Source organism: Chrysemys picta, chromosome 1 (genome assembly GCF_011386835.1).
Source record: "Chrysemys picta bellii isolate R12L10 chromosome 1, ASM1138683v2, whole genome shotgun sequence".
In the NCBI taxonomy this organism is placed as follows: domain Eukaryota; kingdom Metazoa; phylum Chordata; order Testudines; family Emydidae; genus Chrysemys; species Chrysemys picta.
Genome location: NC_088791.1, coordinates 318,643,052 through 318,665,786, shown reverse-complemented (window position 1 = coordinate 318,665,786; position 22,735 = coordinate 318,643,052). Strand labels below are relative to the sequence as shown.

At 41.1% G+C, this 22,735-nt stretch overlaps 1 protein-coding gene across 1 annotated transcript in view; it reads right to left on the bottom strand.

Annotated features, from left to right (window-relative positions):
* Positions 1 to 22,735, bottom strand: part of CWF19L2 (CWF19 like cell cycle control factor 2) — a 170,641-nt gene that overhangs the window by 15,641 nt on the left and 132,265 nt on the right. The window contains exons 13-16 of the mRNA XM_005289979.5: positions 20,644 to 20,856; positions 15,049 to 15,165; positions 3,921 to 4,076; positions 2,267 to 2,347 (exon numbers count right to left, since the gene is read on the bottom strand). Coding sequence (XP_005290036.2) covers positions 2,267 to 2,347; positions 3,921 to 4,076; positions 15,049 to 15,165; positions 20,644 to 20,856 — 567 coding nt within the window. The remainder of the gene's footprint in view (positions 1 to 2,266; positions 2,348 to 3,920; positions 4,077 to 15,048; positions 15,166 to 20,643; positions 20,857 to 22,735) is intronic.

The window sequence follows — 22,735 nt, the reverse complement described above, 5'->3', positions numbered from 1 at the left end:
AGTTACATATGAACATCCAGTGCAATCTGGTAGCATAAGACCCACCAACAACCACCAATTCTGGGCTGCACAGGTAGAGAGGTCACAGAACTGGGAGACAGTGCAGCAGTGCTTAGACTACTGCATTTGGTTCTGTCTACCCATTATCAATCTCCTGCTCAAAAGTAAGACTGCATTAATTCATTACAATAGTGTCTTTCAATAAAGCAAGCTGATTTTTGTCATTACCATTCTTCATAATATACCATTAACTACTGGAAAAGATAAATAACTATAATCTAGCACTATACAGACACAATCAATCATAAGGACTTTAATCTAATGGGAAAAGAGCATGATCAGGATGACAAAAAAAAAATCTTAAAATTTATTCCTGACAAATTGAACATGTATATTCTCTTATACAAGACATCAAGAAGAAGGAAAATGTAAAGGGGAGATAGAAGAACCAAATCATCACAGCTAAAATCCCAGTTTATTAAAAACAATTTTCTAGAAACTAGGCTCTAAAGGACTTGATAAACTTTAGGGGTGTTTTGCCATTGACTTCAACAGGGCCAGGATTTCACCTAGGTATACAGTGTACTGCTCTTTAGACACGTGTTATGCATGGTCTATAGTTGATAGTGTTTTTAAATCAGGCTGAGCAAAATAAATATGCTGTTAGACATATCTGCTGAATAAACACAGATGGGATAAAGTAAAGAATTAATCTACCGTTGCAAGATCTGTTTTAGATTGTCAGTTGTGTTGTGTAAAACACCATGCACACCTTTGGCTCTATCTAACTAATGTATAATACATGGTGGGTCGCTCAGATATAATAAAAGGGAAGAGAATCAAGATAAGGAGCCTGAATGGCAGTCAGAAAGATGGAAACAATCAACCACTGCAAAAAAAAAAAAAAAAAAATCTACAATCTGTGGCAACCTTCCTGCAATACGATGCTTCAAGAAATAAAGATCCTCAATAAGATCACTGAGCAGACCCTGTGTTGTGACCCATTCTAAAAAATATGGAGCTGGTAATGCTAAGAGATGGATTACGAAATAAAAAGCCAAATCAATGGATATGATGAACTAAAATACCATGGCTTAATGAGACCATACAAAATCCATGGTATCAGCACAACACAGAAAAAAATAACAACAGGACGATAAAGAATATAAATGGCTTTTAACAAGAGAAGAGACAACTGCGTTAAAGAAAATAGTAGTGGAGAGATAGGTGTTTTGTCAGGAATACACAAGGTAACTAATGAAGCAGACAGAATACTTTATGAAACTAAGAATGGGTACAGAAAGCTCTGGAAAGATATAAGATCTAAGGAGGCTCACGCCCTGCAGTGAACTGACAGAAATGAAAATGTTAAAATTACTCAACTGTGTAACATTTCATGCTTAGATACACTTTCCTCATTTAAAGGGACATCTTCAAGGTTGTTAGTCTAAAAACTGACCTGCCTCAAAAGTGGTCTAATGTTGAAGGTCTCATCTTCTGATTCCATCTTTTTCCACCCCGCACAAACTGATTGCTGTTGCGGAAACTATATAGATCTTAAGAAGATATGCAACGTACCATTACATAGTAACACACAATAGATCCGATGTGTTTTTAACATCATATATGTGTGTGCATGTGTGCCAAAATTGCCTGGTGCTGCCCAGGCTCAGTTCATGGATTTCTAAAAGGTAACTTCATCAGGAGACCACTGTCAAGGTAGGCCAGTTTTTAAACTTAAAAAACCTGGCATTGTTCCTTTAATAACTACCCGATATGAAGATGTGTTTCAGTATAATGCTGTACAGATAGATACAATATTTTTCTCTCCTTTAAAAATAGGGTTGATATTTATACCTGAAATCTCCATGATATGTACTTTAATAGGATAGTAGTCCATACTGGGCAAACACAAAAATTATACCACACTTTTTCTAGCCCAGTAACCAACCTCCCTTACGATCTCCCCTCAATTTTTTAAATTGTTTACAAGGATATGGTGCTGGAAATTGCCTGCAGCCAGCAATTTGATCTCAGCCAGTACTTTGAGTCCAATTCAATGCCTACTGGAATCAATAGTAATCTTTTCATTGTCTTAAATGGAGGTTGGATCAGGCTCCTAATACCCACCATGTCTTCATCATCTGTGTTTATTCCATGGGACTTGGTCCTCTCACCTAATTGCTCTCTCTCTCTGAGATACACAATGATTTAGAGGTTGAGTGATCATACGAACATTTCATGTTAAATGATCTTCAGTACTTACAGACTTCCTGACATCTTTTGAAGAAAGATCAATCAACTTCTTGTTCATGGACCACTCTTCATCACATTCCAGTATAGCTTTCTGTAAAAGCATTGTATCTAAATGTGAAAACAGCCCCTCACACAGCAAAGCACGAAGTGTAACTTTTTAATGTAATAAAGTAAATTTTGAGGTATACTATGCAATGTGAATACCAATAATTCCTCTGCTAAGGAAGTAGCTTTATTTTTGGCAACATTTCTGCAATTTTCAGAAAGTAAATATTTTATAGAAATAGTGGGTAATGCTCACATTTTCATTTAATTGGTTTTTTTTTTTACTTCTTTAGTTTTATAACCACAACCTAACTTTTGCCTAACAAATGATCTTTAACAAGAACTTTCAATTTAATAGAGAATAAAAAAGTCACAGGTCACACATCCCTATCACCATGCTCACTAAAAGCCACTGATGAGTTCATTAAATTTTACTGTTCTTTTCTGCAGTAGACTCCAACTTAGAAGGCTACTGGCATTCAAAGACTTATAATGCTAAGTGTCTGCCCTCATAGTATGGAAATGGAATCTACTGCACCTACAGTTTAAATGTCAGTTGCCATGTATTTTAATAGCGGAAACACTTGAAAGATAATGAAAGTTATGTTCAAATAGCTCTGTATTAGATCTTGTGCATTACTTTCCTTTTAGTGTTTAAAGGGAAAGAAAGGTTTAGTAGCATCTAGTTTGATATTTAATGAACCCAAACAGGTGGAAAATTTCACATGTGGTGAAAGCAAGTTACTGTGTCTGCATTAGTCAGATTGACTGTTACACATTGTTGGAAACAAAACAAAAAATGTGATTTCATTCCAGGGGAACTATAAAAACCTCAAGAAGCAAGTCACTATCCATGTCTGCAGGCACAGAGGGCCCCATATGCTGTTTATTGCTATGGGAAGTAGACTCTTGACGAGCCCATGGGTAGGGGGGAAGAAGAGAGCACAGCCAGGCACTGGAGCTGCTACTATGCATATTCACTGCCTATTGCTCCCCACACAGCTGGGACGCAGGCAGTGCGGAGGCTAAGGCAGCCTCTGAGCTGCAGCAGCAGACATGGAGCAGCTCTGCTGGCACTCTGCAGTGTGAAATGGAGAAGTAGTGTTCCTTCCACACCTGCCCAGATGACCTCTCTAGTGCTGAGTCCACTTCCTCAGTCTGGGTGCTGAGCATAGGGTTTGGCCCTAATAGAATACATAGATACATCTAAATGGTATAAATTCCCACATGTTAAAATGTTTGAAAATCCTTTCCTCTTTTACTTACCTGCTAAGACCCAAATTCTGGGTTTTGAGTTTCTCCTGCAGGAACTAATGATATTGCAAACCCTTATAGCCCTGCAAGGAATTCAGCTTCTTGTGGAATCTAAGAGTGTCAGATATTAGAACCCTGCACAGAGAAGAACAGCTCTTCCACTGGCTCACGTGTCTGAAGAGAGGTTCAAACCCTGCTATAGTTCCTGAAGTGGGGTTAATAGGACCCAGCTAGTCTAACACCAAGGGTTATACCTTGACAGGCAAAAAAGATGTGTTTTTCAACAGCTGTACTCAAGAAATCAGAAATAAAAGTAATATGGGAAAGCCATTGAACTGACTGAAGGTTAACAACTTTTTAAATACCTTAAAGTAGATGGGAGCCATATCCCCCAGTTCTTTTGGGAGGGGAATGCATTCATATACCATATGATATCGTTTCTTTATACTCATGTTTGTCTCTAGGAAGACACAATCCAATTCTTTAGCTTCAAACATCTTTACCAAGGCCTTTCTGAACATCTGTAAGAGAAAAAGATTATAAATGGAAATGTTTAAAGCCCCCCAAACTCTGGAACTAAAAGCTCGAGTCTTTCACTAAGAACACCACCGATGCATGGTATGGAAAATCTAACCCCAGGAATGAACAGCCAGAATGACTCAAAGGACTGAGACTACCACATGATCAAATATACAGAGCACTAGACTGGGACTCAGGAGACCTCAGTTCTCTTTCCAACTTGGCCATTGGCCTGCAGGGTAACCATGGACGAGTCATTTCATCTCTCTATGCATCAGCTTCCCCATCAGTAAAATAGGAATGATGATATTTGTCTCCTTGGAAAAGCGCTTTGGGATCTATGGATGAAAATCACTCCATAAAAGCTGGGGATCACTATTCAATACTCTTAGCTAGCAACGTCAGGGACAGAAATCCATTTGCCTAGTAAACTAGTACTAAATTGGGAGGGTGGGTGGGAATTATCTTTCATTATGTGCTGCAGGCCTGCCATTGGCATGTCCCCTGCACTGGGGCTTGAAGGGGGCCTGTGGAGGGCGGTTTAAAGTGGCTCAACACCAATGCCAGGGAAGTTATTCCACGGCCCACTGCAGGGCTTTTACAGCTCCTGTATACCATCGCAACTGCATACAGCAGCCAGAGCGTGGGTGACACACACACTTCTTTTTTAAGACAGTACAACAGCGAGTGAAACTTTCTCTCCTCAGTTCAGTGACAAAGCATTTTACTGTTCAGATCTAGTCACATAAGAAGCTCTTAACTGATCCAAATACTTTTTAATGCTTGCGCTGGAATAGACAAATACTTTCCTTCATTCATCTTATCCACACAATTGCTTGCAGTAGAGTTTTTTTGTGTGGGGAGGGGAGTCAAATAGAGTCTCTAGCTTACCCTTTTCTCCATATTACATTTACTACCAAGACCTGGGACAAAAGAGTTCCTTAGAGTGTGAAACTGCAGAATGGCCTAATTCCTCCTTTTTTTTAAAACCAAAAGCAGAAAAATGAAAACTAAAAATGAAACAGAAGTAGCTTAATGTTTTCCATCAAAAATCTGATGCCTCATCCTTTCAAAATACACAACTAGCACACTACAAATCACAATAAGTTTCTGCCCAAATCTGTCAAACTACAGGGTTACATTTAGAAAGGAGCAGAATAAACTGTAAGCATGAAAAGGAGACTTTCATAATATTTTCAAACTCAGCCTTTTCATCATTAACTAGCCCTAGAATTTTGATGTCAGGCTGAGTATCACCAGTAGGTGATTGGATTCTTCCTCTCAGTTATGTTTTTCCTCTAGTTGATGACAGACGACTGTAAAATTATTTGCAAGATATCTGAATAAAGGCCATGTGAAACTTCCCCTCCCTTTGCTTCCCAACTCATCCCTAATTCTCTATAAAGGCACAATTTCCTTGTAGCTGCTGTGACAAGGCTACTGAGGCAGGCCAGGTGTTGCAAAATAAGAATATTGTCCCCAAGTGGCAATGGCATTTAAAATAAAAATTTCTTCCCTTCCCTGGCCAATAACTCCAAGAATTACACAATAATCACTGCTTTTTGTTACGTCATGCCAAGTTTCTGAGTAAAATTTAATTTAACAGTTGATGCCTTAGAAAACGCCACCTTCAGTGCCACCACATTGCTCCCTCTGCACTTGCATTAATGCCACATTCCTCCCCCGGAATTTAGGGGAGCATTAAACCAAAAACCAGGTGTGATACTACCATCTTCCCACTACCATCCAACAATACTAAACACTAATACTAAACATTCTAAAAGCTCAAAAGATCTTCAGATACAGTTTGTATTGAGTAACAGCCAGCCTACCATTTCTTAGTATACTTAGGACACTCTGTTTATTCAAATTCTGAAAGGCCTAAAAAACACCATGTAACTCAAGACAGTCAAAAACAGTTCACAACAGCATACAACAGAGCACAGCATATGCTCAGATGCAGAGCACTTTAATAAATTACTATAGTATAAGCAAAGGTTTACACACTTTTATATTATTTAAATGATTTTTACACACACATTGCTTTGGCAGCTGGACATGTGACAAATTAAATAGAAGGCCACCATAAGAAAAACTACCCAGCAATGATAATTAGCCAAAAGATGCAACTTGCAGAGCAGTATGAACATCAATAAATTCTTTATAAATATTTAAAATATAATCAAAGTGTCCGGCCAGTTTATTTTATTTTTATGTTTTCCCCCAAACAATAGCAGAGTAAAATATTGCCTTTAGGTCAGAAAAGTTTGCTCAGTTGTGAAGTAAAGGTCTGATCTTACGCTTATTGTAGTCAATGGGAATCTTTCCACTGAATTTAATTGGAGTTGGATCGAGCTCCAAAGCCCCTCTGGGTTTGATTCTTGTATTATCCCGAACATTTTAACCCTCTCTATCATTGTACATTCCACAATTTACAATGAGAGGTGACCACACTGGTTGGGATAAAGAAAGATTTTTTTGTTCCATCTATCAAACTGGACACTGCCCCCCCCTTTTTAAAATATTTTAAAAGTTGACCCTTTTCCCCACATTTATGCACAATTCTACACCCTGTCGCTCTCGATGAGATCAGAGGTGTCTAAACAGCAAGAACGGTCATTCTCGTGGTATTTTTGTCCCATCCATAAAAAGGAAGTACAAGAAGCCTTCTCTCTCAATATTTCCTGACAACATTTCCAAATGGGACTGGCTAGTTTAGCTGAGATCTGGTTTAAGAATCCAAACCTTTAGGATTCTTACCTAGAACAATCCTTTTGAAGTTTACCCATCATTAAATTATAGTCACAGATGCAGTATTTTCTGCTCTCAAAACCAGGCAGTATAATATATAACAAACATAGAGGTACAATACATATTCTATCAGCACTGCACTTTTTAATGTTAGGACACTGATCCTATCAGATGTAGAATTCAGAAGCAGATTTAAAACCTGCTTACCATTTTATTTCCACAGGAGTTTTGCCAGAGTAAGGACAGCCAGGTTTGGCTCAGAGGTTTAAATTTGGTAGCAGGGAATGCCCACTTTTAAACTCTCTCTACTCTTTCTCTGGGCCCCAGATGGGAAAATACTGCTATGCAGTCCCAGAATTACTGAGTCTGTATAGAGTGTGTGTATGTGGTAATTAAGATGACTCTGCTCCCATTCAGCCCCAGGCCAGTGAGCATCTGGAGAGTTCCTCCATTGGGCTACAAATTGATATGCAAAAAAGTCACTTGTATGGATGGTCATGAAAAACAAATAGCTGTGAATGCTAGAAGTGTCACTCCAGTGGGTCACTTGAATAAAAATTTTGGAATGCTTTTGCAGTAATTGCTCATTCCTAGTGTTGTACACCACTTTTATGTATAACAAATGCTCTCTCTTTTGCTATTCTGTATTATCCACTCACTGAACTGAAGATGCCTTTATAACAGACCCAATTCAGTAGCATCTGCAAACTTGACACACTTGCTTTCACTGTAATCATCCTAGTGTTAAGACAAAAAATAAAATAGCAACAATAGTTCTAACTACTACAGAACTCCACGGCTAATCACTGTGTAGCATGTAGCATAGGTAGCCTTTGTTTCCTCTGCTGTAACACAAATACAATCTGTGGACCTATTGTTGCAAGGCCTGTACCCTCGGATTGGAGCTCTGATTTGTTGAAAGTGGAAAAAATAACTGTTTTAACCTGGCTCAATACCCCTCCCTACAATCACCAATCTATTCTGAGTGGACCCACTCACTGGGGCCCACATGCTTCCAAGCCAAATGGCTCTGGGTAGAGTCTCGTCACTGTTTTTAGCTCTGGGTCCTTAGCTCACACTACTGGGCTCAGACCTCTTATCTCTTGGAACCACCCAGTTGCCCTAGACCAGAGGTTCTCAAACTTCATTGCGTGACCGCTTTTTAATAACAAAAATTACTACACCACCCCAGGAGGGGAACTGAAGCCTGAGCCTGCCTGGGCCCTGCCGCCTGGGTGGGGAAGGGCCAAACCCCGAATCCTGAGCACCGCTGCCCAGGGCTGAAGTCCTCGAGCTTTGGCTTCAGCAGTTGGGCTCGGGCCCCAGCAAATCTAAGCCAGCCCTGGCGACCCCATTCAAACAGAGTCGCGACCCAACTGCTGCCCTAGACCCTGAAACCAGTGTCTGAGACCTCCCAAGCCCCCTAGTTGCTTTCACATGATCTCTCAGAGCTCCACTAGGCTAAGGGCACCCTGAACTCTGGTTTAACCCCTTCAAGGACAACATGGCAGGTAAGCAAGGAACACAGGCTTAGCAAAGGAATTTCTTAACTACAGTCACTTTATTCTTAAAAAACACTCATGAGTTACACATCTTTGAAAACAAAAAAATCCTGAGATGCACCTTCCCCATAGCATAGTGGCTCTCAAACTTTTGTATTGGTGACCCCTTTCACACAGCAAACCTATGAGTGCGACCCCCCTTATAAATTAAAAACACTTTTTTTATATTTAACACTATTATAAATGCTGGAAGCGAAGCAGGATTTGGGGGTGGAGGCTGATAGCTCGTGACCCCCCACATAATCACCTTACGACTCCCTTAGGGGTCACGACCCCCAGTGTTAGAACCTCTCTCTCTCCCTCTGTGAGTCTGAGGTTTGTCAGCATTTCAGGCTGGTGGGTGAAAGGCATAACTGCAGCGTCACTCTGGAAGAATGTATTTTAATCAGTGGCAGATTTAGAGTTAGTGGGGCCCTGTGCTCAGCTTCATTTTTGGGGGCCCTCCTTGGGACCCAGCCAAGAAAAAGAACATTCTCTCTTATCTCCCCCCCCACACCTCCCATTTTTCATTCTTTTTTTCTTCATCCTCCTCCTATAAGTAATAGGAAGTAAATGAAAATAAAGTGAAGTACCTTGATTGTTTTTGTAGTCTAACTTGTTTTTCCACAGACTACTTGAGGGTCTCGGTGGACCACTTAATGATCTTTCCAAATACTATTTGTACCGTTAGCTAACTATTGTAAAGCGCTTGGGATAAGAGCGCTTTATAAAAAAAATGTAAAAAAACATTGGGATGTGGGGTCTGGCCAGGACTTAGGGTGCGGGAGGGGGCTCAGGGCTGGGAGTGCAGGGTCTGGGAGGAAGTTAGGGTGCAGGAGCAGGCTGGGGTGCAGGGTCTGGCCAGGAGTTAGGGCATGGGAGGGGGCTCAGGGCTGGAGCAGGGGGTTGAGGTGTGGAGCTCTTACCTGGGGTAGCTCCTGTTTGGTGCGAGGGGTGCAGGTGGGAATGTGGGGTGGTGGTGGTGCAGGAGTCAGGGCAGGGGGCTGGGGTTGTGGGGGTGTCTTTGCTCCGCCCTGCCCTGATTCCACCCCCTTCCCCAAGGCCCCACCCCTGCCTCTTCTCCGTCTCCTCCCCCGAGTGCGGTATGGCCCCGCTCTTCCCGCTCCCTCCTGGAGCATGCGGAGCGTCAGCAAACAGCTGTTCAGTGGTGGGGGCAGCGCTGGGAGGGGTGGGGAGGTGCAGGAACACAGCACGCTTGGGGGAGGAGGGAGCTTGGCTGCTGGTGGGTGCGGAGCCTGCAGCAGGAGCTGGCAGGACCAAGCTTCTGCCCCCACAGCTGCCCGGCCCTGGGGTCCTCTGTCATTGGGGGGCCCCATGCCAGGGCACCCTATGTTTCACTGTAAATCCGCCTCTGATTTTAATGTATTTTGTTTTACAGCATTTAACTCCCCAGTGGACACTCTTAGTTCGCAGTAAAAGTGCCCTCGGGCCGTTTACCTTAGTCACTTTAAAATGTATTAAGCTAATGTGCAGAAAAACACTTTTAACACACAGTTAAGTGTCCCCATAAAGAGTACAGAGTAATTAATGTGCTGTAAATTCACACCCTTAGCGCACACTAACTTCCCCATGTAGAGAAGCCCTAAAAGTCTAAAATATATAATGTCCATTTATTCTCTCTCATCAGTCTCATAAACATCCTCTTCTCATCTATCTTTAATCAAGATATATTCACCAGCTGTTCCAGAGATCATTCCTAAACTATTCAATTTTTCAGCATGTACCCTATTTCCAATAGCAGGATTATTCCATAACTGTTGGCATGAAGGGAATCACACTCCTTCCATAGCTTATAAACTAAATGTCTCTATTTTTTTCTTCCAAAAAAGTTTTTTTAAGCCATTTTTTGCTCTCTCAAACTTTCTTCTGAACATGTGAAAATGTTTAACAAAGCTTCTCCATTTCCCATCCCCTAGTCATTTAGGCATTTTTTTAAATAGGTAAGTTATCTAGATCTGATGAACTGCCAAGTTTAAGGCCATGTCTACACTACCCACCGGATGGGTGGGTAGTAATTGATCTATCGGGGATCGATTTATCGCATCTCGTCTAGATGCGATAAATCGATCCCCGAATTGACGCCCGTACTCCACCTCAGCAGGAGGAGTAAGCAGAGTAGACGGGGGAGCCGCGGCGGTCGACTTGCCGCCGTGAGGACGGCCAGGTAAGTCGAACTAAGATACTTCGACTTCAGCTATGCAAATAGCATAGCTGAAGTTGCGTATCTTAGATCGATCCCACCCCCCCAGTGTAGACCAGCCCTAAGAGCCTCTAACCTTTTTATACCCATTACAAGTGTTATTTTCACACTGCTCCAATGCATTCCCAGATGTCGATTTGTAGACTAAAGCAGGGGTTCTCAACCTTTTTCTTTCTGAGGCTCCCCCAACATGCTATAAAAATTCCATAGCCCACCTGTGCCACAAAAACTGTTGTTGGTTTTTTTGCATATGAAATAGATTAAAAGTCAGGGCTGAAGTTAGGGGGTAGCAAGCAGGGCAATTGCCTAGGGCCCCATGCCACAGGGTGCCCTGTGAAGCTAAGTTGCTCAGGCTTTGGCTTCAGCCCCGGGTAGCAGGGCTTGGGATTCAACTTTGTGCCCTGGGCCCCTGCGAGTCTAACGGCAGCCCTGCTCTCTGGTTTATTTTGGTGGACCCTCTGGTTGAGAACCGCTGGACTAAAGAAAGAAAATCCCTCTTATTTTTCTATCTCTGGTTCCTGACTTGTCACTATTTCCTGAAAATACACAAGCTTTTATTTAGCTATTACACTGCAGCCCACACACACACACACACACACACACAGTAATAGTTACTGTTAGCTGAGTTACTGTGTTTTACAGTATTTAAACTTTTGCTCTATTTTTCTTTTCCCCCCCCTTTGCCATGTTGATTTTACTTCCTATTTGAGATTTAATCTTTCAAGGAATTTACACTATATGCAGCAGGATTTCTTTCCTTTCCTTCCCTGTTTAGCAAGAGTCCAATTTAATAGATGACACTATGGCTGAATTATGTCAAATCTGTCCAATTCCATTCTTAAGCTATTTTTTCTTTGCCAATTTAAAAAAACAACAACAACTATTGCTTTTTGTTCATAATCACCAAGGTATTGAAGATCTGACATTTACAATGTTGTATCACATGTAACAGCATTCCTAATCTGAATGTGCAATTACTGTGACTACATACACAAATTAGGGAATTCTATATGTCAAGGACTAATTTTCTGCACAATCACATATCCCCAGAATACCTTTCTATGTCTCTTACAGGGTTGTTTGCACAGTCAATTCATTCACATCCAGAATAGTTTGCATAATCTAGTAATTCATCTAAGTTACAGCATGCAGGGATAGGGCACTGGCAGTTTTGAATGCCATTATTATTTGTTAAACAAGACCAGTGTGTTCAGCAGGAGGGAAGACCCAGAAGTGGACACAGTGACTGCCTCCAGAACCTTACGAAAATAGAAACATAGAACATGAGAGAATAACTGAAAGTTGAAGCTAGACAAATTCAGACTGGAAGTAAATAAGGCACATATTTTTAGCAGGGAGAGTAGTCAACCACTGGAATTTACCACGGGTGGTGGTGCATTCTCCATCACTGACAATTTTTAAATCAAGATTGAATGATTTTTTTTTTTTTTTTAAAGAGATGTGCTCTAGGAATTATTCTGAAGTTCTATGGCCTGTGTTATGCAGAAGGTCAGACTAGGTGATCACAGTGGTCCCTTCTGGCTTTGGAATCTAGGAATGTAACTGATTTCTTTTTTAAACTGTTAGTCTTGGTCCCACGTTGTCTTTTCTGTCTCTTATTTGCTACTTACAGCACTTTTTTTTCAAATGACATTTTAAGGTCTTTGGAGCAAGAAGCCTGTGTGATTTCTACAGCACGTAGTACAGTAACTCCTCAATTAATGTCATCCCCGGTTAACATTGTTTCATTATTAGGTCGCTGGTCTATTAGAGAACATACTCCTTTAAAGTCCTGCAATGTTCCCTTATAAGGTTGTTTGGCTCACCCCACTTGGCACTCCTGCCGAGGAATGGGGTGGGGACGCGGGGGCTTGCCTGCTCCCTGGCTGGAACGCTGGGCGGGCGGAGTGAGGCAAGCCCCCGTGCCCTAAACCCACTCCCCCTGGAACGGTGGGCGGGCGGAGTGAGCAAGCCCCTGAGCCCCGACCCGGTGACGCCCCTGCCTCAACCAAGCTTCACAATCATCATTGGTGAATACAGTATTAAATTGTTTGTTTGAAATTATTTAAAACATATACTGTATATGTCTATAATGTCTTTTGTCTGTTGAAATTTTTTCCCCAGGAACCCTATTTACATTAATTCTTATGGGGAAATTGCATTCACTTAACATCGTTTTGCTTAAAGTAGTATTTTTTCAAGAACATAACTAGGAAATGAAGTGAGGAGTTACCGTATAATAGAATCCCATCCTGATTAGGACATTTGGGTGCTATGATAATACAAACAATATACAATAAATGGCAACCGCCTCTGCTGTGCCTACTTCCAGTGGGCTTTCATTAGATGATTTACTACTATGTTGAAAAACAGATGAAAAATACACCTGTCACACTCCTACAGCTTTGAGTCACTTTTTTCCTCAGAGTCTTTTGTCCTTTAGTTCTTGGGCCTTAAAATTCCACCTGTCATTCAGGTATGGGATGTCAGTTTTACAGGATACCCATGCCATTGAATGGAAGTTGCCCTGAATTGAAGCAAATCTCCTACAAGACAAGTTGCCTGTTAAGGTTCCAAGGCTGTTTGCTATGGATTTCTTAGTGGATGGCCTTTGAGCTACGTCATTACATTTCATAAAATCTCTTTCTACATTTGGTCACGTCTGCTTTGACCCTTGGCTTCAAAGATCTTTAACATAGAAAAAGCAAGAGCGCGGCTGGGCTGCAGGCTATCAAGGGCCATGCATCTGCGCAGCCACAAGGGTCTGAACTGGAGAGGAGAGAGGTGGGGGTATGTAGGGCTGCGGTGGGGAGAGGAGCCTGTCCCCTGCCCTGGAGCTGCCCTGGCAGGGAGAGTTGCCTCTCTCCCAGTCCCAGCCCCGGAGCTGCCACGGCCAGGGAGACATGCCTCTCCCCCGGCCCTGGTCCCGGAGCTGCCGTGGTGAGGCGCTCTCCCCCAGCCCTGGGGCTACCGCGGTGGGGAGAGGCGCCTCTCCCCCGGCCCCAGGTGGTGGCAGCGAGAGAGGGTTGGGGTGAGTCCTCTCTCCCTGCCACAGACCCGGGGCAGCCTGTACCCCAAACCCCTCATCCCCAGACTCACCCCAGTGCCCGCCACCCCCCCCACCGGAGCCTCCTCCCACACCCCAACCCTCTGCCCCAGACCCGAGCCCCCTCCCGCACCCCAAACCCCCCATCCCTGGCACCACCCCAGAGTCCACACCCCCAGTCAGAGCCATCACCTCCTGCACCCTAACCCTCTGCCCCAGCCCTAAGCCCCCTCCCACACTCTGAACCCCTCAGCTCCACCCCCGCCACACATCACCTCCATATTGATGCACATAACAAAATTCATTTCGCACACAGATGTAAAAAATTAGAGGGAACATTGAAAAATATTATAATTTCCTTTTTTGGCACTTTTGACCATTGAAGTCAGAGTGAAGAAATGACCAGTTCAGTCACTCTCTTCTGAAGTCTTGATCTTTCCCATATTTGCTGGGCAGGTGCCTTTGACTGAAAAACTTCCTGGACAAGATTCATCAGGACTGTAAATATGTATAATGTTTTGAAGAGATATCAGAAACTAGGCCTACAACAAGCTAGATCAAAGGAATAATGATGAGAAACACACTGAATGTGAAATCCTGTTAACCAGGATTGGCAAACTGGTGAACCACTTGGCTTTCCAGCTCTTGACACAATTAATGCCCAATTTATCCATAAAAGCCAGCAGTGAATATAAGAATCTGAAAAACTGGCACAACCATATATTACAATATATATCATAACTAGGCACCTATTCAAATAATATTGAGATAAGATATTTTGGTCACAAAAACTGGTAACATGAAATCTGATGGTGCACATTTTTTTAAAAATTTGTGTACAGCTCATCATTGTACCAGTGTGTGAGTGTTATTCAAAGGTTTAAAAGGGCAACTAATGTAAAACTGAGCCCAATGAACAATAAAGTAGAAGCCGAAAGAAGGGCAAAGTAAAAATAACTCAAGAGATCATGTGAAAGAGGGAGGACAAAAAGATCAAACAGATTAATTAACTCAAACAGAAAGACCATGAGTAAAATTTTCAGAAGCACTTAGGTCTCACTGACTTTCATTGAGACTTAACTGCTTAAATCACTTTGATGCTTTTGAAAATGCTATCCCTTACACTATCTCTTGAGGACAACTAGCAAACTCTGGTGTATTTAGCTAGGATGGAATTCTATGGGGGCGGGGGAGGGGTGTCCCTGAAGTGAGATAGTTCTGTCCACAGCCAGAACCAGCTCAAACCTCGGAATGGAAAGCAGAGAAAACCCAGGCAACCTCAAAAGCCCCCAAGGGCTATGGATCGGAAGCAAGTCACTTACAATACGTATATTAATATATTAATCAAATTATTACAAAGTGGCTAGAAAATGAGCTATCTTCACAGCTGTAATAAGTAGCAGTGCTTTGCTGACCTGGATTTCTTCCCAGATGTCTTCATCCAGAAGTGTTGCAGCAGTGTGGTGCTGCAAAGGGGCTATCACGCAGTGGCCTTCAGTGAGGGACTGATAGTTCGGCAAGGATAAGTATACCTAGACAAAAACATTTTCACTCCCAATCACAAAAATACTCATTTCTTTCCAATGTCAAAAAACATTTTAATCCAGCTAAAGATGAACACGGGATTTTACTAAAATTTAATCTAATAAAGGCAGTTGTCCTCTTCCAACAATGTTTAAAGCAAGAAAATCATATTTAAGCCGATTTAAATTAAACAAACAGTAGGGTTCTGGCAAGTCAGTTAAGCTGATGAACATTGTGACTGAGCTTCTTAGCTTCTTTTGGGCCAGATCCTGAAAAGCCCTGAGCCACGACAAGCCCAAAATCATCAACAGGAGAGGAGGGTGCTAAGTAACTTAGAGCGGGCCCTTTGCATATCATATTTACTTTGCTAAAACAATACTAGTAGTATCGAGACAATGTGGTATCAGCATTTCTACTAAGGGTATGTCTACACTACCCACTGGATCAAAGGGTAATGATCGATCTATCAGGGATCGATTTATCATGTCTAGTGTAGACGCGATAAATCGATCCCCGATCACTCTGCTGCGACTCCTGTACTCCACCACGGTGAGAGGCGGAGTCGATGGGGGGAGCGGCAGCAGTTGACCCCGCGCCGTGAGGATGCGAGGTAAGTCGACCTAAGATATGTCGACTTCAGCTATGCTATTCTCGTAGCTGAAGTTGTGTATCTTAGGTCGATCCCCTCTCCGCCCCAGTGTAGACCAGGCCTAAGTATTATCCCAAATATAACAAAAGTCATGCTGTTCAGTCTACTGTGGTTGCAAACTCTCATAAAAAAAGGAGAGATTATTTTTACTTTTTTCATTTATTATTATTAATTTTAAATCAAGTAAAAATAATTAAAAATAAAGCATGAGGAATTTGGGGGGAATGGTAAAAAGCAAACTCTATATTAAAAGTGTTTCAGATTTAATGGGTCAAAAATATTTTGTAATTTTGTAAGATTTATAAATATCAACAGAAACAAACAGACACTCAGAATACAACTTGAGCTGAAGTATAGCTCCTTAAATAATGTAATAGCATTAGCATTTGATTATTATTTGTGCCAGGTTTCAAAGGAGAGTATGGGGCTTGGGGATTTAATCCCACAATTCTATGAAATAAAGGGATAGGACAGCCCCACGGATAATTGATGGAGTTTGGGCAGAAGGAGGTAGGAATCAACAGTCTAACATGTTTTGCCCAAGGAGAAATCAGGCCTAATGCCAGGTCTGCAAGGCAGGACATCCTTAACATATGACACACAGAATTTGCAAGGAAAGATGGAGTCAAGTTCCATCTGTTAGTCAGGATCAGGAAGCTCTCACTACCAATCCACTGAACATGTGAATGCAGATTTCATAGCATGTTTGAAATGGCTCTGTCAACTAAATGGGTTGGAAAATGGGTTTCACCTAAATTAAAAAATTTACAATGAGTGGATGGAGGTTGTATACAAATTTGGGAGGGGGTGTGTGTTTAAACCCAAATAAATAAATAAATAGTCTCTATTTACTTTATAAGCAATGACTGAATGATCAGATTCAATTTTATTCTTGATTTCATTACAATTGTAAATGCAATTTTATTACATCATAGACTTAAACACTGGACTATCCTATCCTGCCCTCACATACATGAATGGGAAGGCAGAATTTGATTTCAGCATATCAAATAGTCCTACTCTGAAAATATGTGGGTATCTCCTAACTCTATTGCATGAAGTATTTCTGAATTTGAAACCCCATGTAAAATCTCTCAGAAACAGAGATTTCCAAACATCTAGATACTTATTGCAAGGTTTTTATGGTTTCAGAGCAGCAGCCATGTTACTCTGTATCCGCAAAAAGAACAGGAGTACTTGTGGCACCGTAGAGACTAACAAATTTATTAGAGCATAAGCTTTCGTGGGCTACTGGTTTTTATGGTTTTTAAATAAAAGCTGTGTTACTCTGGCCTTAAGGTTGTAAACATTTATCAGTTACTTAAGAGGGGGGAAAGAGCATTTATTTATATAATTCTCAGAAAATACTAAAAATGGAAAGCTTGGATAATAAATGTGAAGTTACACTTTAAAAACTACACACACAAGCAAGGGAATTCACAGTTACGTTTGCCCAAAGAACTGTCCACATTCCCTACTTGCCTTCTACTCTTTGCATTTGTTCCATTTCCCTTGTGGCTTGAAATATGAAGATACTGATTTGAATTTTTGATGAAGGAAATTCAGGTACAGACTAAAATTCATGGCTTCTGGTTGCTGCCATCTTAAATCCAATCCATTTGTATAGTTTGTCTAAGCTGCAGATCAGCAAAGCTTAGCTACCCTCTTAGGTTTCCCACCCTAGGTTTGAAGGTACAGGGGGAGAATTTTTTATTTTGATGAGGGGATTGTAATTTAGACAACAGTTCAGTCATCAAGGTATGGATTTTTTTATTTCTATTAATACATTGTGTAATGTGATGTTACACCCCATATTCTTTATGGAAATACGTTTATGATATGGATATGGCATAACAGACATTTTATGCAAGATGGGTCTTGTAAGGTATCATTGGAAAGGTTATAATTTACTGAATGTGATTAATCCAATTTGTATGCATGTATCATTTCTGAATCTAAAGTTAGGAATATTGACTATGTAACAATTACAACTGGGTGTGTACTTGGCAAACACTGACATGACAACAGGCCATCAGCCTTGATGGGCCACTAGGAAGAAACAATAAGACTTTGAAGATACTAATCTCTCGCCTTCATGAGAGGTGTCCTGAGACGTATCTGTGACACTACTAGGTCATGTGGTCATGTCACCTGGTACTAAACATCATCTTGGACCTCTAATAATTTTCCACTAAAAGGAGGGAGAGGTCAAGACTGGGAAACAAAAGATTCCTGCCTTATGTAAATCTTATTTAAGGCTGGGGAGTAAGTTGATTCTTCACTGAATCCCCACCCAGGATGACTGCTGGAAACACCTAAGGAACAAGGACAAAGGGAAACGGGGAGGAGTACTGAACCCAGGCTGGAAAAGGAATCTACTCTGTAAATAAGATACCTGAAGATTTAAGCTGCAAGCAGGGTAGCTAACCTTCAAGAATTTCTGCAACCTGCCCCAAAAGCAACATTTAGAGTGAAAAATTACTTCTTGAAACCAGTCTCTAAGATCTTAAGCTTAGTATGCATGTTTTGTTTTATTTGTTTGGTAATCTGCTTTGTTTTGTTTGCTATCCCTTATAATCACTTAAAATTACCTTTTATAGCTAATAAACTTATTTCTTGTTTATAACATAATCCAGTTTGTGTAATTCATATCTAAGGTGGGGGGGGGAGGCAAGAAGCTGTGCATATCTCTCTCCACATTGAGGGAGAGGGCAAATTTTCATGAACTTGCGCTGTGCAGACTTGGGTTCACTCCCCACAGGAGGTGTGCACTTGAGTGCTCGACAATTTCCTAGCTGAATCTTCCCACAGAGAGCTGTTTGCAGACTCTGTGTGATTCTACAGCTGGTGCGTCCCTACCTCTTTGTGTGCGCTTCCAGAGACCGGAGAGCCTGATTCAACAAAACAGGGAGAGGGAGCCCAGGCTAGTGGAGCAGGCGGGCTCAGTGAAACCCCAGTACATCAGGTGGCATCCCGGGACAGGGGATGTCCAATCCATCACATGTACATTTACCAAGGGCTTTGAATGGATACATCTAAAATATGTATTTAATTTAGCTCAAACTTTATCTAATTGCTCTATTTCAGCACAAGTTGCACCTATGAAATTTCAGTGTGGTTGGTTTCATTCTGATGATGTTAAAATGGGAGTAAAGACAGAGGTGAAAGTAAGCCGGTATGGTCTGGTCTGGCGTACCGGTAAGAGCCGGTACACAGCTGACCGTACTGGCGGGGGGCAGCTTCCCCGGGGCTCTGGCGGCAATTTAAAGGGCCCAGGGCTCTGGCCCTTTAAATCGCTGGCAGAGCCCCGCGGTAGCAGTAGAGTCTAGGAGCCCCGGGGCTCCGGCAGCGATTTAAAGGTCAGCAGTCCCGGGGTAGCACTGGCGGTATCAGCCAGGACCCCCGGGCCCTTTAAATCGCCTCCAGGCCGTGCTGAAGGGCTGGCTGGGGTAGTCTGAACCCAGCCCCGCCTCTTCCGCCTGAGGCCCTGCCTCTTCCGGTTTAGCCACCCCCCTCTCCACCTTGCTCAGGACTCCGTCCACCCTGCATACCAGTAAGTCCCTTAAGTTACTTTCAGCCCTGAGTAAAGATGATAATAAAGTTTACCATAAAAGCTCTTCAGCCTCATCTATGGAGAGGCTAGCATTTCTCTATAATCAATATGTGATACAAGTGATTTTATGTGATGATTACACCTTACAAAACATGCTATTGCAACATCTTTCATTGTACAGTCCAAGACACTTCTTTTCCTAAATACAGCGTCAGTTCTCATCAAAAAAGATGCCAGCCAATACGTTATACCAAATACTGGTCAGGGCCAGCTCCAGGCACCAGCTCAGCAAGCAGGTGCTTGGGGCGGCCAACGGGAAGGGGCAGCACGTCGGGCTCTTCGGCAGCAATTCGGCGGCGGGTCCTTCGGTCCCTCTCAGAGGGAAGATCCTGCCGCTGAATTGCCACTGAAGAAGAAAGCGGTGCAGTGAAGCCGATCACGATTGCAGCTTTTTTCCCCCCCTCCCCCCGCTGCTTGGGGCGGCAAAAACCCTGGAGCCGTCCCTGATATTGGTAATGCTAAACATAGATGCATTTAATCAAACTGCAATTTCATGCTAACCTGTTTCAATCTACACTGTGTAGCTGTAAAGTAATCCAACTGTAACCTTCTGAACAGCAGTTATAGCTGTCTTTGGATCTATACTCACACACCACAGGTAGTTGTGTGTGCGCGGTGGTGGGAGGGAGGATAAAGGATGCAATTATACTACTTTCTGAATTATACTTTACTCCTTAACTGCTTCTAATTCCTTCCTACCCAAAGTGAACTTTTTTCTTCTTATATATTCTAGGGGGACCAAAAGTCCTGATGTTATTGGGATTGTCCCAATATTAGGGGCTTTGTCTTGTATATACAACCTATTCTCTCTCCTTCCCCCATCCCAAGTTTTCACACTTGCTATGTGGTCAGCCTAATCTATTGACGCTGACCCCCATTTGGTCTTTTGCATATTCATCTACCTTATGTAATCTATGTGTTCAGCTATTTTATCATTGTTTCAGTGCCCTTGAGGATTTTCCATAGATACCAAGGTCAGCTGCAAATCTGAAGAGGATCAAGTTCTGAGAATTAACTTCATCATGCAAGACAGATTCATGGTTTTTTTTAATCTCACCCTTGAGGAATTTTCCTTTCTGTTTAATTGGAAGGGCCAGGAAAATAACATGTGAATCAATAAATCATGCCAAAGAAGCAATTTTATTTTTAATCTCAGGAAATTCTAGCACTAAACTGCCTTCCTTTATTTTTTTCCATGCTCATGTCAAATTGCTACTTTCTTACCTTGATGCCAATTGCAATAATAAGATGTTTTGGAAGTTCAGGACTATCAAAACAATATGGGCACTTCTCCATACGTGCAACAAGCTGATGATGTTCATAGATTGCTTTTCTTCTGTGTCTTTCGTCTTCTTCTCCACTCCGCTCTCCCTTAGCTGCTTTGGAAACAAACATGTCATCCAGTGTGTAGTACTCTCTATCAGTTTTTTCTGCAAACTAAAAAGAGACAAAGAAAATATATATGTGTACAAATGAATAGAAAAGAACTAGAATTATGTAGGACATTCTAGTATTACTTAACCAGAGAGGTATGGTATCTAGTCTCTAAGATGCAACAAGGACTCCTCGTTCTTTTTGCTGATACAGACTAACACGGCTACCACTCTGAAACCAGCAACAGCAGTTTCTCCTTTCGCATGGCTTCTTCCAGACACATAATTATGAGATGCTTGGGTCAACTGACAGCAATCATGTGATACCCATGAAAGATAAAGTAGCAAACATACAGTTGACTGATATAAACAAGCAGAATATAATATCACATTCCATTTCAAGATAAACTTCCTTCTGGAGCTGAAAATATCTAGTCTGATATCTTGAATTTACATAGCTTAAATTTAAATTGATATACAAACTTCATCCAGTACTTTTTGATAATTTTGACCTTTGGAAGCTTTTATTTAGTATCCGTTGTGATTCCCAAACGTACCTAAAATGGGACAAGTGTCCAAAACTGTAAATATAGTTTTCTCTATAATTTTTTTTCATGGTAATTTTTTTTAAAATATCTCATTTTCACAGAACAAATACCACTGAGTTTTACTTGGCATTAACCACCTGTATGTTCTATCTAATTTTACATCATGCGACATAAATGTGATATGGATACTGTTTCTGTAAAAAAAAAATGTTTTGGCACCTTTTAAAAATAATTCTTACCACTGGAGTAATAACTACAAATAGAAAACATGGTTTTGTTATTTACATGCACTTTCTTTATGCTGAACAAGAGAATACATTCAAACAGATTTTATTAGTACTCTCTTTTCCTTCTTCCTTCTACTACCAGTGCTCATAAAATCATCTGTCCTGAAATACCCGACTCTATTGCTAGCATTCATATTTTGCACATACGCACCTATGCTAATTCTCCTTACCAATTAAACAGTATTGAGCTCACTTATGTAAAAATTTTATCTTCAGTCTCAATTTTTATTCTTCCTTGCAAGCAACTATTGCAAACATGGATTCACTAGCCTAATTTAACCTAAATAAAAATATACTCTCTCTATATGCAGACATTTTATATACACATTATCTGATTCTAGGTGGAAAAAAATGAAAGCTTTTAAGTCATTAGGCCATAAGCTGTAAAATTGTAGTTGACTCCCCAGTACATAAAACGAAAGCTGTCAAAGTGTTGGATTCCCTGCAGAGTGAGGTCTGAAAGTTTGTGGTATCTAGGTTTCAGTGTGGTTTCCATAGAAACCACACAGCTGCGCCTCTAAATTTTTCAAATAAATGACAGCAAAAATCCCTATAATTTGTGTGCACCACATTTAGTACTGATCAGAGTGTGCACTGCACCATCTATACAATTCATTCTATTTATCTTTACAATATACTTACAATATTATAAAAAAATATCATTTGCATCATTTTTAGAATTATATTTTTTCTGGAAATAATCTCCCCTTCTTTTTTCTTTCTTTCTTTCTTTTTTTTTTTTTTTTTTTGTGCAATGGAGAAACTTCTTGTGGGATTTCTTTTAAATTCTTAAAATCAAGAACTTCTCTATTAAGGTATTACTTCTATATTTTTAAAAAATGCTATAATGCTGTGTTAGTCTTTTGTTATTGATTCTGTCATGCCTGCAGAGTGGTGGTATACATTCCTTTCTGACTTCCCATGTACTGCCCTCTGTACCAAACAGCGATCCTGATTTAAAATGTATAATTAGCAAAGATTTGTTATGAATGCATTAAAAATACTTTCCCACAAAACTTTTCATTATGCATTTTTAAAAATGTGATGTACTACTATTAATATTAAAAGTGCTGCTCTCTTAGATTCCAAGGATTTTATTTTCAGTAAT